This window comes from Patiria miniata, unplaced genomic scaffold, assembly GCF_015706575.1.
Source record: "Patiria miniata isolate m_02_andy unplaced genomic scaffold, ASM1570657v1 HiC_scaffold_17, whole genome shotgun sequence".
Taxonomy (NCBI): domain Eukaryota; kingdom Metazoa; phylum Echinodermata; class Asteroidea; order Valvatida; family Asterinidae; genus Patiria; species Patiria miniata.
Genome location: NW_024037055.1, coordinates 6499298 through 6516016, shown reverse-complemented (window position 1 = coordinate 6516016; position 16719 = coordinate 6499298). Strand labels below are relative to the sequence as shown.

The 16719-nt window shown below is 39.3% G+C and overlaps 1 protein-coding gene across 1 annotated transcript; it reads left to right on the top strand.

Annotated features, from left to right (window-relative positions):
• Positions 1-105: 105 nt before the first annotated feature.
• Positions 106-9403, top strand: LOC119723661 (UPF0183 protein C16orf70 homolog). The gene is made up of 12 exons (XM_038194442.1): positions 106-339; positions 1657-1823; positions 2676-2719; positions 3551-3716; positions 4936-5036; positions 5568-5680; positions 6048-6181; positions 6965-7045; positions 7300-7382; positions 7957-8062; positions 8315-8446; positions 9082-9403. Exons 1-12 carry the CDS (start codon positions 276-278, stop codon positions 9157-9159), a joined length of 1269 nt encoding a protein of 422 aa, XP_038050370.1. The 5' UTR covers positions 106-275; the 3' UTR covers positions 9160-9403.
• The last annotated feature ends 7316 nt before the right edge of the window (positions 9404-16719 follow it).

The window sequence follows — 16719 nt, the reverse complement described above, 5'->3', positions numbered from 1 at the left end:
CTCGTTTTATTTTCGAACGTGTAGTTAATATTTTTTATTTACATCAGGTATTTTTTATTTAGAACGTGCAGTTGATGTTATTATTCTTGGAAATGTAGACTGCGCATGCTCATAATACAGCTGGCTCATCATTGCAAAACGTAAACACAAACAGAAGTTGTTGGCTGCGTACTTCAATATTTTTTTGTCTTTTTCGAAACGATCGCGGTGTATGATTTGCCACCATTGTTGATGTGTTGATCTTGTTACATATCCTCATATGGTTTAGGTGAAAAATGTTGGATTTGGAGGTTGTGCCGGGCCGATCGCTCGGAAGTGACAACTGGGAATTCGTGCTCGGTAAGTCAACAATCCAACAAGGAAAACGACTGTACTTGACTCAAGTACAGTCGTTTTCCTAGTTCCGGATAGCAAACATCATTCAGGCTGCTTTCGGCTCAACTACTTCACGAATTCAAGTGACACTGGTTTAAAAGTTTACCTTGAGCTGAGTGATGGAGAGACTACAAAATAATTTCCCAAATTTAAGCTCTTTTTATTGTGACTTTACGACGTCAAAAGTACCGATGCCGCTTTTCCTAGTTCCGGATCGATCAAAAACTGATTCTTGCGGAAAAAAAATCACGCGAGAAAATCAATTTTTCAGCCAGAACCACCCCAAATCAAGCACATTTTCTGAAAAAGTATTATTTAATCGAAGTGGCTATCGTTACGGCAGCCGTTGTTTAGCGCCCTCTACGATACTTTTTTGATACGCACGCAGGTATATATATGGGTAGGATTTTGCACCGCGAGGTTGCGGGTTCGCATCTCAGTTTTGCACACGAACTTTTTTCCTTTTCTAACCTGAGGCTTTGGAGGATTTTTTTTAAAAGGGAAATAAAGTCCGAATTTCATAACGTTCAAATTCACTTTTTTTCTTCTAATTTTATATTTTCTTCTCATGTTTTTATAAAAGTTGCAGTACTACCGTAACGATAGAAAATGGGAAATGCGTTACGGCTGCCGTAACGATAGCCACTGCGTTATTTAATTTTCCAAAAAAGTTCATTCAAGAGAATTCCAGCAAATTTTCAAAAGAGAATTAATGTAAATAATTTTGAAACTTTTGTCTGCAGCGCAACGGCACGAACTCACGCACGGACCGAAAACCTTGCACACGGCACAGAATACGTCACACAAAATCGATTAACGCGTGTGTAGTTGGGTCGTAAGTGCACGCGCGATCCGGAACTAGGCAAAAGCATACGGTCATTCATTGGCGAATTTTCAAATATTAGAGACGCTACAAATTATTTTGATTGAACACACATTCGATGGAAGAGTTTATACGGCTGTAGTGAAGGAAAAAAATATTCGAAACCACACGGTGCAACATTGTCATTCGCGACTCTCAAAAATGCCTTAGACCTTATATGATCACTCTCTTTCACCGTAGCCTCTTTGATGGTCACTCATTAATACATGTTTTCAAATTTGTAGTGGCTATTTTACGGGATTCAGCCGCAATGCTATTTGGTTACGCCGCAACTTAGGGCATTGCAAAAACACCATCATAACCATTGTGAATCAGTATCACATTTATCATGACCCGTTCAATCAGAGCACTTTTATATAACTTTACTTTCTTCCTTCTTATTATCTGCCCCTCTTCAGGAATGCCATTCTCGCAAGCTGTCAACATCCTACGTCGTCAGTGTCGCATCATCAAGGAAGTGCAGGTCATCTACTGCGAGTCGGTCCCATTGGCCATCGATCTGGTGCTGAATCTCATCCAAGACGGCATCCGTCTCATTTTCGATTCGCACGTGCAGCGCCTTCGGGTAAGTATTGTTGATGTACCCTAACGTGGCGCGGCCCCTAACGTGGCGCACTTTGATTTTTCGCCTGTAGCGCCCAGCTAGAGCAACAGTTTTAACTGAAATTTCACAGAAAGTGAAATTTCATCAAGTTCTAAACACTCCCGTTCATAAATTGCGAGTTTATTTACCCGCTACAAAGTTAAAAGAAAAATTTATTTTGGCGTGATTTTCCGATTTTATTTTCAAGTGCAAAGTGAAACCTTTGAAAATGCCCCGAAAAATAAGAAAATAATTTTCTGACAAACATCTGGCTGGGTATGTAAGTAGAAATAATAATGATTTATCAGAATTGATCAAGTTTACAGAAATTCTTAAATGTTAATTTGGAATTTTCCGAGATTTATTTAAGTGCGCCACGTTAGGGAACACTCCGCCAATTTGTGCCCAATTTCCGGACGCCACCGTTTTTTAATTTCGGCTTAAATTTTATGAAACTGAAATTGTTCACGGAGGTTAAATAGCAAGCATTAATAAGGTAAAAGTACCATTATTTTACTGCATGAATTTGATGTTTGTCAAAAAAGAGGTTTGGCAACACTACACGAGGAAAGTTGGGTAAGCTTCGAAGTGCGCCGCATTAGGGAACACGACTATAAAGCAGACCTTAAATTATAGGCAGTGGATATTTGGCCAGCGCCGGTTTTCTTTTAGTAGATGTTATTTTCATGGAAGCTGGCCTTGATTGGCTGATATCAAAATTATGTCGCAATTGGCTTTCTCTTAGTAAATGCTAGTTTGCCGCAGAAATCCAAGACAACCACTGGCAAAGTAACATTTACAAAATGTGCACGACTTGATTTTTGTCTTCCACAGGTCATTGAAGTATACAACCTGAGCAAAGTTAAATTGAAATATTGGTGAGTATAAAGTGTAGTGTCCTAAAAATATAAACCTTTAAAATAGAGGCTGGTCCAAAATTTGAAACCAAACACTTAACAACAGGAAAAGAGAAAAAAACCCATTCTCATTCAGCTGATTGCCACTAAGCGATGTCACGCACTGAACCGACAAATTATAGCAACTGCACACGCATGTGCGTCATGTCAACGCTTGCGCTTACTTACAAACTAAGTATAAACAGAAATTTCCAAAAATGTGTCTTTAGACCCATTGTTGGGAAAGGCCTTTTAACATTGTTTTCTTTAAAATAACAGCTTGCCAGAGAGAATAATTTCACAGGTAGTTTAGTACCATTACCATTTTAAAACCAAGTTAGCAATTTCTTATTGTAACAACAGTTACTTTTTGGATAGCTGCAAATGACGGACTCTACCTTTAAAAGCATATTGGATCATTTACTTAAAGTAACACCACTCAAAATCCAAAGAAAAAAATTTAAAACCTAACTGGCTGAAGTCTTATCTCAGGGGATATTACACTTTTTGAGAAAACGGTGAAAACCATGCACAACCTTTTGACCATGAAACGTAATTTCGTCCATAGCACTCTTTACTCCTAAACTCAATCAATTGACTGATCGTTGGAAATCACCTACATTTCTGGATTTCTTCTAAATGACAGCAAGCCAGACGGAATAATTTCACAGGGTGTTTAGAACCGGTGCGTTCTTTAATCCAAGTAAGCTTGTTAATAATAATTTGGTAGGTTACTTTTGGGAAAAATGCAAATGATCCTATGTGCCTTTAAGTAGTAAATTCTAAGGTCTCTCTTTTATTTTCCTTTTTCAGTGGGAAGCATTTCAGCTCACCTTACGTCCAGCCAACCATTGAGCAAGTTGACAGTTCCTTTGGGGCCACCAAGCCCGCAGTCTACGACGCCCAGCAACAACTTTTCTCCATTAACTTCCGCGGATTGTCGTTTCTCTTCCCGATCGGAGAGGATGCCAAGTTTGAAGTACGGAGGATGAAAGTTGTTTTGTGTATCTGTGTGTGCTGTAATTAGCTTAAAAGATGCATTTCCCAAGCCATTTTCAAGTTTCATCCCGCAAAAGAGATTCCTTTTAGAAATTGTTATTTTTCTAGCAATACAGAAGTTATTCACTTATGAATGAGACATCGACCAAAAAAAATTGACCCACAATGACATTCAGTTATTGAGATATTACTTAACAAATCTCAAAGTACTTGCAGACTGACAATAATTACGTTCTTGTGGAATGGGCTGGTTCCTGCCTCACAATCAGTATCGATACTGTACAGGGGCCAATTTCATAGAGCTGCTTAAGCACAAAATTTGCTTAAGCACAAAAACGTCTTGCTTAATAAAATCAGGTTACCGGCCAAAACTCCATGCGATTGTTATGCTAAGTAAACAACAGCTAAATACCAGTCACAAGCAATGTACATCACATGGAGTTTTGGCCGGTAACCTAATTTTACTAAGCAATTTTTTTTCGTGCTTAAGCTAATTTTCTGCTTAAGCAGCTCTATGAAATTGGGCCCTGCAGACCGGGAACTAGTCTGCTTGTTACGCAGATCTGACTGTACCCAAAATGAACACCTTATTGTTCAGAGGGTACCAGGCACCCAAAAGAAAACAAAAACGGGTTTTTTGGGGGGGAGGGTAAATAAAAGATAGAAGTTGAAATTAATTAAGAGGAAAGTAAAATTGAAATTGATGAAGAACACAGATTATGCGGCTCTAACTTTTCAAAGGATTTGAGCAAAATGCTTACATGGTCTAGATCATTGAGTTCATTATGCACTTTCTGCCCGCTTATTTGAGGAAAATGATAACAATTTTAAGTGGTGGCAAGTCAATAGATGTAAGCTTTGCGGTACCTGCATATAGTCAAATCTTTGTTGTGACTGTGTGTGTTTCTGAAAAGAACCGGTTAATTACTCAGTGTTTTGACAAGTCTGCTCTGTTCTGGACACATGAAGACAGTGTCCTTTTCAAAACATGGAGTAACCAAACCGGTTCCTTATAGAACCATGCAAAGTCACTCAAGAGATTTGCCTACATGGTGCTACCGCTAACCTCACAAATATTGTTACAAAAAAAAAATTCTGTATGATTGGCCAGAAAAAAACAAAGACAGGAGAAAATGTCTTTGTTAGAGTAAATTCTGAACAATATTTTCTTTCTAAATATCTGATTCTGCTCTCAACAGCCAAGTGTTCACGGTTTGGGATCCATCCCTTTGCCCAGCAAGAACTCAGTGTTGGTCAGTCGGATCTATATCTACAGCGGTAGCAGTCTTGCTGAATCAAAGTGAGTTTCAAATATTCTGCGATGCTGCTGTTTGTTTTTTTAATTGAATCAGCCGTACCTTATTTACCCTTGCTCAGTTACTTTGTCATGCTCACAATGGAAATAAGTATTTCTGGTAATGACACCAAGGATTCCTCAAAAGCGCCCTAGGCACTGTAGCTCGCAAGCCTGAAGAAACCTGTAGAGAGAAGACAATGAGAAGAAATTACAGTTTTAGAGGTGGGAGGAAAACCCCAGAAGAATATTCTGGGGGAAACCCACGGAATCAGGTAGGGACTGAAAACCCAATCCACATGTGGCTGAGGCAGGAATCAAACCCGGGCCATAGAGGTGGAAGGCGAGGAAAGAACCACTGCGCCAGCCTTAAACCAAGCGAAATCTGATTTTAAAGTGAATCTGATACAGTCCAATTACACATTGTTTTGTGTGGTAAACATGTAATATAAAAAGTTACAACTTTATGTACACTCTAGAAATGAAAATTGGAAATTTTAAAACTTCTTGATTTCAACATGATGTTTTGTTTAATAGGCGGCCAGCCATTCCCATGAGCTCCTTCGGTGGCAATGTCTTCTGCGAGGCAGTGGAGGGAATCAGTGAAGACGGACTACCGGTTGGATTGAAATTTTCTCTTCTGACCGACGGTGAGAAACATTTTAGACCCAGATATTTACCATTCTGGCCTTGGATTGAATCAGACCTACTTAGAGCAGGCAATGACATCACGCTGCAAAACTTGCAAAATTTGCATAAATTAACATAACACACGGTTTCCCACCAATGTGAAAATGTTTTCAACTACACAATATACTGCTTTGAATTTCTGCTCTCCGTGAATATGCACTATGCTAGATGCCACTCACGCTTAACGGCTAAGGTAACAAGAAATTAGGGAAATAAACAAAGAGAAAATTAGCTTCATCAATTTTAATGTTGCAACTTGTGTCTTAATTTGTGAAGTTGCGAAATAAAATTTTACAGTTATTATCAAGGTTTTTAATTTTTTCACAGGACCAGGAGGTGGTAAGTCGCCAGAGTCTAAGCATCGTCCAATCAGCAAGGCGCTGCAGTTCGGAGACTCCGCCCAAGACGTGATAAGCGCCCTAGGGTGTCCCAGCAAAGTCTTCTACAAGTCCGAGGACAAGGTTCGGTGCACAAATGACGAGGACATCTTATTTACAGGCATATGGCATCATTTGCAATGGTCGTAATTTCATGAAGTGGACCAATTTAGAGGTTTTTAATTTATAGCAGGCGCTACGTCATTATTAAGTTTGGTTCATACTCGGCGCGACCTAAACATGTGAATTTGTGACGTCGTGGCAAGTTTTCTCACTGCGAAATTTGCAAAAGTTGAACACGTTTCAACTCTGGCAACTTTCGATGCGAATGTTTTATGACATTAAATTTGCATGGCATAAACCGCCCTTTACCCCTGCTCATAAAACACTCCAAAGACCAACTCAGCTCCCTGGGGAGTATACAGCTCGATGCTGCTATTTCAGCGCAAAGAAGCCAAAAGAAACCACAGGAACCATCTCTGCCCTCACAGATACCCATTTACTCCTGGGTGGGGAGAAGCAAGTTGTGACAAAGTGTCTTGCCCAAGGACCATCTCAGCTCCCTGGGGAGTATACAGCTCGATGCTGCTATTTCAGCGCAAAGAAGCCAAAAGAAACCACAATAACCATCTCTGCCTTCACAGGTACCCATTTACTCCTGGGCGGGGAGAAGTAACTTGTGACAAAGTGCCTTGCCCAAGGACACACGCACCACAACCCCAGGCTGGACTTTCATCGTCCCAACTTACACCACTCGCAGAAGTAAATAATTGTAAAACAAACAGCTTCTGGTTTAATTTTTCAGTCAATAGTAACTCATAAAGGAATATTTATATGATTATCATTTCTTGTATTTTTGACGTGTAGATGAGGATTCATTCGAAGACATTCCACAAAGACCAACCCAGAACCTCCGACTATTTCTTCAACTACTTCACCATAGGAGTGGTATGTACATCATTGAATGTTTAATATCTTTAGATAGACATTTGAATAACGTTGACTTTGGTTAGCAAATGTAGGGTTGTGTATTGTGGGTAGGCATAAGCGGGACCGGTTTAAAATCAAAGAATAAATTAAATAAAGAACTGATATTGGTGTTTGAGTTGATGTAAACTTTTATAAGAGTTGTAAAGTAGGTTTACAACAAATAAAATAATATAATTTAATATAAATAAAATACAACAAATATTTGTTGACAGGATATCCTATTTGACGCTGCCACACACTGCGCCAAAAAGTTCATACTTCACAGCAACTATCCAGGGCATTACAACTTCAATATGTGAGTAGCTTAAACATTTCTGGTTGAAACCTTTATTGTAAACCGTATAAGCCGATCAGCCTGGTGTTAATTATTGACATTAAGCTACTGAGAGTAATTCTATTCCCCTGGATGGGATGCCAGTCAATCAAAGGTTACTCCCCAGCTAATGCCGGTACCCATTTATAGTCCCAGGTTGAGAGAGTCAAGTTGGGGTAAAGTGGCTTGCCCAAGGACACAACAACGCTAGCAGTTTTGGATTCAAAATTCCAGCCCTAAGTTTAGGAGTTAACGAGTTCACGTCGGATGACATGTATACACGCAAAGGTGTTGTGGTATTCGGGACGGATGACGGATAAACATGCAACGAGCGAGGCCGGAAATATCTGTCAGCGACCCGCTCGCAGCGAGCAAGGCCGGAAATATTAGGCAGTGCCTCCCGCATATGACGGCCTCAACCCGTCTACCATCGAGGTTTGTGAAAAGTAATCCCGGCGCGAACTGGTTTAAGAACCGTACCAACTTTGTCCTACTCTCAAAAGCCATTTTTTTTTCCAAATCAAATTATAAATTTGTTCTCTCTGCGTGTCTGCAGTTATCACAGATGCAACTTTGAGATTTCCTTGCCGTGCGTGAAGGCTGGTCTAGAGACCGAGGTTTGCGACGATAGTGCGGTCGTCAACATCACAACATTTGTCAAGGTCTGATTCAGATTAATTTATCTAATAACATTTGAAGGTTTGCATGGTGAAAATAGCAATAAAATCAAACTGCGATTTGTTAACATATTTATGTACTACATTTATATCCATGTTGACTAATTTGTCTTGCTTCATTCGTGCTTTACCACAAATTTCATCACTTTTCTTTGAATAAACACAAGTCTCAATTACAACACTGATACAAATTTTAGCATTTCAAAATATTCAAATGTGAAATATTGTGTTATGCAGTGGGATTCCTTGAAGAAGCTTTTGGTTCGGCCATCCCAGAAGCCAGTTGTGCTGAACCGAGCCTCATCTATGAATACAACCAATCCGTTCGGCTCGACCTTCTGCTACGGTGTGCATAACGTCATCATCGAGGTAATAACATGCGTCAACTACAACCGCAAATTAATTGACATTAACCCTCCTTGTGGGAAGTCAATATTCAAAGCAATATGTAAAACCCTTCCAAATTAAACTCCGATGCAAGCACTGTTTTATTGGTTGAATGTTCACAATCCTCACGAAGGCATGCACAATACTACCAGTGAGTCAGTAAAGTTTCATAGTCCTAAATTCACACTACACCGGTACATACGGTTGCGTGCCACATCACGACGTATGCGCGACGCCCGAGTCATTCTCCATGTAAGGAGTTGTTTACCGGAGGCCTTACCATTGTATAGCCAGAGGGGTGTTTTGTTGATGGAACTCATTAAAAATTTATAATTTTTGACTTGTGTTGACTTTTGGACCGGAAAGTTTCGATTTTGTTTTTACCGAAAAGGTATTTATGAATGGGAATAAATATGTGCTTGGTCAGTATTAAACACTCTGTTTAAGACCGGTTGGAGTCTGGATTTGGCTGGGGTAATTATCAGCATCCAGACTCCAACCGGTCTTAAACAGAGTGTGTAACACCTGCCAAGCCACACATTTATTCCCTTTAATAGTACAACATAGTTACTTCAAACCAAACAAAAAATGATATTTTTTTCTGTCTATATTTACAGGTCATGCCAAACAACCACATAGCCTCACTGACTATCTGCGAGCCACATCAACCAATAGGGACGCCCATCGACACATGATTGCGCACTGAGAATTGACAGCAATTTTGAATTTTAAATATGTATAGAATTGACTTATTGTCTGTTGAGATAGCAAAGTCACATTTTTAATGAAGAGCTGATTTTTAAAACCTGCCTGCTTACGTATATGATATTGGGCCAGTAAATGTGGCATTAAAGACATATAGGATCATTTCCTTTTAATGCATGTTTGTTTGTTTCCAATAATAACACCACTCACAATCCAAAGAAGAATGTTCAAAACCTTACCTGTTGAAGTTTCAGCTCAGTGGATATCATGGGCGTTGCGAGGGGGGGGGCCAAGGGCCCCCCCCCCCCTTGGAAAAGCCACAACAACAACAAAAGGAAGAAAAAAAAAAGAGAAAAAAGAAAAGAAAAAGAGGTGCGAAGTCATAGTGGTGTAAATTTAATGAGTAAACTGATAAATCGAGAGAAATACACGAATTCTTTGGGAAAAATATGTTTTGCCCCCCTCTAGAAAAAATCCTGGTGACGCCCATGGTGGATATTACACTTTTCAAGAAAAAAGTGAAAAACCATGCACAAGTTTTTGATCACGAGACACGGTTTCGTCAATAGCACTCTTTATTTCCAAAAATCAGTCAATTGACCAATTGTTGGAAATCACCTACAATTCTTGATTTTTTCTAAATGACAGCAAGCCAGATGGAATAATTAGTACCAGTATGATCTTTAATCCAAGTAAGCCATTTTGATAATAATTCCGTAAAATGCAAATGATCCTATATGCCTTTAATAATACATTACATCGAATTATTTGATGGCAAAACTTGGAAACATTTTTCTGAATATGAAGCGAGTTGAATTTCAGTAAAGTTTTGCAAGTGTCTGCGAGATTCTGTCGTAACTTCCACCATACTTCAACCCAAGTCCTAAACACAGAACAAGTGCATCAGCTGAAACGTCACTAAACATCTAAGGGCATTTTATACAAATTTTAATTTTATTTATTCAAACAGTATTGGGTTCTTGGTTCTTGGTTGGCTCTTCTCCTAAGGACTCCGCAGGGGACTGGGAGTATTACCAGGAGGCCAGAAACACCAGGGCAAACCCCTTCTCTTAGTGATAAGCCACGTCCCATCCGAAGGACGAAGCAATAATGGTTAAGTGTCTTGCTTAAGGACACATGTATCAAGACCGAGACTCAAACCCACACTCTGCTGATCAGAAACACAAGAGCTTAAGTCTTGCAGGAACTCTAACCCTACACAGGCTCTACAAGCGAAATGTAGACCTACATGTATGTTGCTTTACGTGGACTACTCACAACAGTAAACTGATGAAGGCATTATGATAAGCACAAACTAGTTAATGCAAGTTCAGGTTTAATTAAAGTCAAACTTAAATGTGCAATTTGCACATTTTGCCCGAAAGCCAGTTTTCAACCGAGCGTGCAGAAACACAGGATTACTACGGCCAGTGGTGCAAACGGCCGTTTCAAAAACACTTTCTTATGGCTGGCAATAACACACGTGCCTATGGAAGTGGGTGTTCCCATAGATAGGCTATGGCCAAGTAAGGCCAAGTATAAAGGCCAAGTACAGAAATAAACCAGTTGTCTCAGCCCACTTCCTTTTCCCTGCCAGGTTTTTTTTTATCTTCTGTTTTTATACCTCACACATTTGCAATATATTTTGCACATTGTCTTTTACACGTTCCAGCAAAACTGTGACTAAGTAGATAGGGTTATGGCTCCTTTGGACACAAGTTTGTATCAGTAAAAGAGTTCAGAAAATGGAAGATTCCATCCGCCATCTTGGAAAATCCGCCATCTTGGAAAATAAAAATAAAATAAAAACACCCCCCTCCTTTGGTTTTCAGGAAGCCTGGATGTGAAACTGTTTCATAAATTTTACTAAGCCTAATTTGGACACATCGTTAATGTCGTAATGTTTTATTGGTGGCCAAAATGCTGTACAATTGACCACTTTGCATGTAATGTAACCGATAGATAGTTGTGTATATAACTTGTTAAAAATATTTGGGATTTACTACAGTGTTCTAGCATATTTAGCATTTTGTTTTCTATTTCTAGACTGAGAAACAGGGTTTAAATAGACATTTTAGTCAATTGAATTTATCAGAAAAACATTCTTAAATATTTGCAATGACACGTCATTCTGTGCACATAACTTATTGGCTGTTTAGTCATTATAATTTATTGTTGAAACATGGCCAGTATGTGAAGGTCTAAACAATGTATTTAGAATGTGAGTCTGTGTGCTATGTGCGTACGATACTTTGGTGTGATAAACGGAGGTCAGTATTGTATGGTGGGCATTTTTCATTTAATATTTTCTGGTTGCTTTCAAATGTCTGTGTGGCATGCACCCCACTCCCCTCCAACCCCCCCCCCCCCCCATCCCCAACCCCTACCCTCAATAATGGCAAACAAAACCTCAAAATGAGTGCGTTCGAGCAGCTCACCCGGATCAACTCAGGTAAAGGCAGATGGGGTTAGCCACGACAGCCGTGCTAATCAAAGGCTCAACCGCGGGCTATCATGATTCTCACGTGAAGCCCGTAGCCGTGGTTGTAGACACTGACAAAACGTCCGTTTCGGATTGGTATTAGTTTGAGATATACTGCTTTTCAGTCGATTGCAAAACTCAAAAAAAGTTGGGCTGGAATTGTAGCCTCAAAAGTCACAATGAACTCAATAAATGAAAACCTCAGACTTCAAATAAAGTTTTTTTAAATCCACTTCAGATTTCCACTGTCCGTTTCTCGGCAGTGTTGTAGTACTTGTACTCGGTACTCGTACTCGAGTACCTTTTTCAGAGTAATCGTACTCGAATGTCAAAGTACTCGTACTTGAAATGACGGTACTCGTACTCAGGCAGCAAAGTACTCGTACTCGACATGTTGAGATTAAACTCGATCATCAAAGTACATGTACTCGTACTCGACTAGCAGTACTCGAAAAAATTGGTATGGCTTGACTTAACACGGCCTCTTTAAATGTATCGATGCTTTCAGTTTGGCCATATTCAGAGATAGAAGTACTGCGTTCGAGCCGCTCGTACTCGGAAGTACAAGTACTCGTACTCGTACTCGGTAACCTAAGTACTTGGCAGTACTCGGTAGGAAAAAAGTACTTGACTACAACACTGTTTCTTGGAATGAACAACACATGCGTGTGATGTATATCAACCACTGACTCTGCTCTACAAGCAGTGTCTGTGGTGGCTGACCCGGGACAGCCCCGAGAATGACGTCAGAGCTAATGGAACGGCACGGGGCTGACCTGTGTTGACCCAAACTTCAGTTGCTCTATACAAGACTAATTATCAGCACAACAAAGACAACATTCTAATAATGTAATATACAATCTTTTTTCGTGACATACCTCCTTTTAATCACTGTGCTTCCTCACGAAGCTTGTACTATATATTTATTGCACTTGAAATCGGAGTGATTAATCATGGTTTAAATGCAATGCGTTCTTTTGAAACTACACAATTATGACAAATTATAATTTACTACAGCAGTGAGAAAAATCCAGATATGACCATTCTTGCTTGAGACAGTTAAGGAAGTACTGAGGACGTCAAGGACGATTATCTGCAAGAATTTCCAACATAATTTTGTGTGCACTGAAAAAAAGAGAAAATTTCAGTCAAATTATGAATGATAAAACTTGGTTCTTGACATTTAGCAATTGTTGACTGCTGCGATGTGGGATATGACATTTTTAACACCCGAGGGGTGCCGAGGGTGCAATATGCGCCCCAAGGGCAAGGGGGTTAAAAACGGCATATCCCACATCACAGCAGTCAACAATTGTTTTGTTATATCTTGCCAATAACTCAAAACGATAAATGGTTGTAACTTACTGTGTGAGAAATAAATGACAATCACTGTGATGTAACCTTTGATAACTGAAGGTTTTGATGTCCTGCCGGACATGAGACTGAGCGTTTGACGTTGCAGTTCTCATTGCGCAAAGCTAAAGCGCCGGCAGGTTCCACACGTGCGGGCAACGCGCGCAATGCACGCAGTGCGATATCGCCCTCAGTGTGTGACACGCATTTTTATTGTCCAGATAAGACCAATGAAATGACAGTATCCAAGCACAAGATATAACAATTTAAGATTACTACATTGACAAACTTCCACACCAATGCTGTTACAAAAATAGTAATACTTTGATACAGACAAATTTTTATAATATTTCTGTTACATTTTAATTTTTTGGTCTTTGTTTTTTGTTTTAAGGAATATGTCAATTGGCAGTTCAGAAATTGAGGTACTTTTAAATGATTGTTGTTTAAATTTCGATTGTATGAAAGAGACTGATAAACCTTTAATTTCTGCAAAAGTTTCAAAACCTTGCTTCGTTTGGCTTGTCGATCTCGGCCCCCTGATTTGGAGAATCCAACTTGATCTTTTTTGGCCATGTTCAGCCCCAGAAACATCAAATCCTATAATTTCAGGCCAACATTTGGATTCTTTATTTTTTCATTTGGATCAGACACAAAAAGACTTTCAAAAGTAATTTCAAGCCTGAGATGAAGATGAAACTGGAAACAAAGTTAGCGTTAGGAAACATGTGGAATGGACAACTCTATGCTATTTTGTACAAAATAAAAGATTACACTATTTTTGCCGAGCTTAATAGTGCTTAAACAGCAGGAATGCATTGCTTGTACACTGAAAAAACTAACCATTTGAAGTCAATTGTTAAGAGGTGCGATGATATAGAAACAAACGAATAATTACACTGATCTTCATTATCTGTGAAAGATACATTGCTTCCACGGCACAAGGGCGGAATAGCATTCAGGTTTCATTTTGTTTTCATGAAAATATACATAAGCACAATTTACACGTGACTGCTAATATACAAAGCCATTCTAGAAAAAAGTTTACAAAACTTACTACTCACCGGTGCAAAAAAAAAAAAAATGCATTTAACATTTGAGAGTCTTGTTTCTACATGACCAGGGGTGGATTTCTTGAAACGCTAAGACGCGTATTAGGAAGGGTTACTCGTCTTAACTCGCGACTAGGATCGATTTCCACAAACTCAAGACGCGTTCAACACGTCCTAACTTCCTTAGCAACGCGGCTGAACTCGTCTTGACTTAAGATCGGTCTGAGGGTCGTCTTATCTCATTAATTTGTGCGTTAATTTGTTTATCGGCTAGAAATTATTGCCATTAAAGACGAGTGTCGGCCTAGAGTTACAGTTTCGAGGAAGAAATGATTTGAAAAGATTTCTGATATGTGGGTAGTTTTAATAAAAATAGCTTTTTTACAAAATTTAATTATACGCCAACACAAACATGTAGACGACTTTTTTTTAAAATAGAGTGATGAAACGGGGAGCAAGAATGACTCTATCGTATCTAGTGTAGTGAAATTTATTGAGTAGAGTAATTTTTCTGATGAAAATTTGTGTTCTATGCACGCGCGCGGGAAGTTGGTTTTGCGCATTTCTTTTCAACGACTGTTTCGTCAAGCGGTAACATCAAACATGAAACAGCCATCAAATTGTTAGTTTTGATGCGTCTTGCTTAAGATGGGTTTAGTGAAATTGGTCTTAGGATGCATCTTAGCGGAGATTAATCTTAGAGTGAGGACTCGTCTGAAGTCCTAAGATGAGTAGCAAGATAAGATGAGTTTCACGAAATCGGCCCCTGGACCCAGGGTGGAACAAGAGAGGAAAGCAAACTGAAAATATTATGCAGGCTGAACAGATTTATGAATACTGATTTTTTTGATTATGAACCATGAACCCCAAAAATGTCTATAATCTTTGTGGGGGCATATCTGAAATTGGCACAATTGGGAGTCTGAAATTCTGTAAATGTGTATGAATTTTAGAGAATTTGATGTCCCCCCCCCCTTAAAAAAGAGAGATTTCGGATATTTTGGGGTTCAGAGTGACAGCACGCTGATGACTGTTCCTTTTTTTTTCATATCGGCCACATCCGATAGTGTATGTTACTGCATATGACGATATATCCAGATTTCCTACCCTCAAATGTATCACAGAAGACATGCTTAAAACTGCCTTTAACTTGACGAGTGATAGAAACATACTGTAGGCCTACAATGTGACTATTTCGGCAGACTTACTTAGCACCGTTCACATGAAATAATACTCCACTTGTTACAAAATATCTGTTTTTCTTCTTGATTCAAAGAGACATGGATCATCCCAATGACTACTGAATACTGAATTTTCAATTCCCAGCAAAGGCAAAGGGGACGAACCTGTGTTCACAGGAACGGAGTGCCCAGTACTTTCAAAGCAATTGGGCCAGACTCGAGTCCATGAAATGCTGCTGTGGGGGGATCGCCACACCTCCTCCACAGCGAGTCTGTTACCTTCCCAGCATTGAATAATGCCGGTACCCATTTAATACCTGGGTTGAGAGGAGTACTTAACAATGCTTGAGGTAAAGCGCCTTACTCAAGGCCACAACACGCGTGGCCACGGTGGGGGCTCAAACCCACAATCTCACGATCATGAGGCCTGTGCTCTACCGCTAGACCACATGTGCCCCACAAAGGCAGCATATTTAGTGTGCTACTCGGAGTGTTAATCAAATATATATTCACGAGAAACACAGACAAATCTGGCTCTTTTTAAACAACACTTCAAAAATTACCACTTCCACCTCAAACCCACAAGTGTCTCAATCATATTTATCTGAGAGAAAATGTCCACAATACACACATGCCAATTCATTGGTAGTCCTTAAATTGTTCAACCTGCTGTGAGAATTCCAGAAATTTTTGACCCAAAACCAAGATTTTTAGGCACTTTGGGTTCATAGTGTCCAGATGACAAACATAGCACACTGTTTTAAGAAGTTATTCAAATAATAAATGTGTATGAGTGCAATGGTAAGAATAATTTTATGAGGTGACAGATGGAACATTCCATCTGTCACCGAATGAAATTATTCTTTCCATTGCACGAATGTGAAACATTCATTATTTGTTTTATAAAACACTTGAATAAATCCTTGTCATCTGATTAGTCAGAGCCACCAACGGAAACTTTTCCGTATTACTATGTTGGGACAAACTGAAATTTATCTCAATAAAAAAATAACAAAAATAAAAACAATACAAAAACCGTACCACTACTTCACCTTATTTTGCATTTACATGTACAATAAACTTTTTTTTATCTTAATGCCAAAAAAAAAAAGTGTTCGGTTTCTGGTATGGAGCTTGCCCAAAAAGTGGTGCGGCAATGCGGCTTTTTTTTTTTTTTTTCTTCAAATGTCGGCTGATGACTGCAAATGGTACCCGACTAAATTTAGTGCAAAATGTATGGGAGCCCAGAGAAGCCACATAAAGCTTATACTCGATCGTATCCCATCTAAAAACATGTTAAAATTGTGCAGCAGCAGGAGTCCAGTCAAACCAGTGAGTGTGGCGGTTTGAGACATCATCTTAGCATGGCTACGGCGACGTGCGCAGACCAGAAACCGGAGCCTTTTTATTGGCCTAATAGCAAATGCACTAAACCAAATGCAAAACAATTCGTACAAAACGTGGAAATTTAAATAAATGTAT

Bases quoted from the DNA above. Each gene is read 5' to 3' on its own strand.
- LOC119723661 (XM_038194442.1), top strand. From the start codon at position 276: ATGTTGGATTTGGAGGTTGTGCCGGGCCGATCGCTCGGAAGTGACAAC. The intron at 2,720-3,550 runs GTGAGTATAAAG...TTCCTTTTTCAG, and splicing joins AAAGTTAAATTGAAATATTG to TGGGAAGCATTTCAGCTCAC. The intron at 8,447-9,081 runs GTAATAACATGC...CTATATTTACAG, and splicing joins TGCATAACGTCATCATCGAG to GTCATGCCAAACAACCACAT.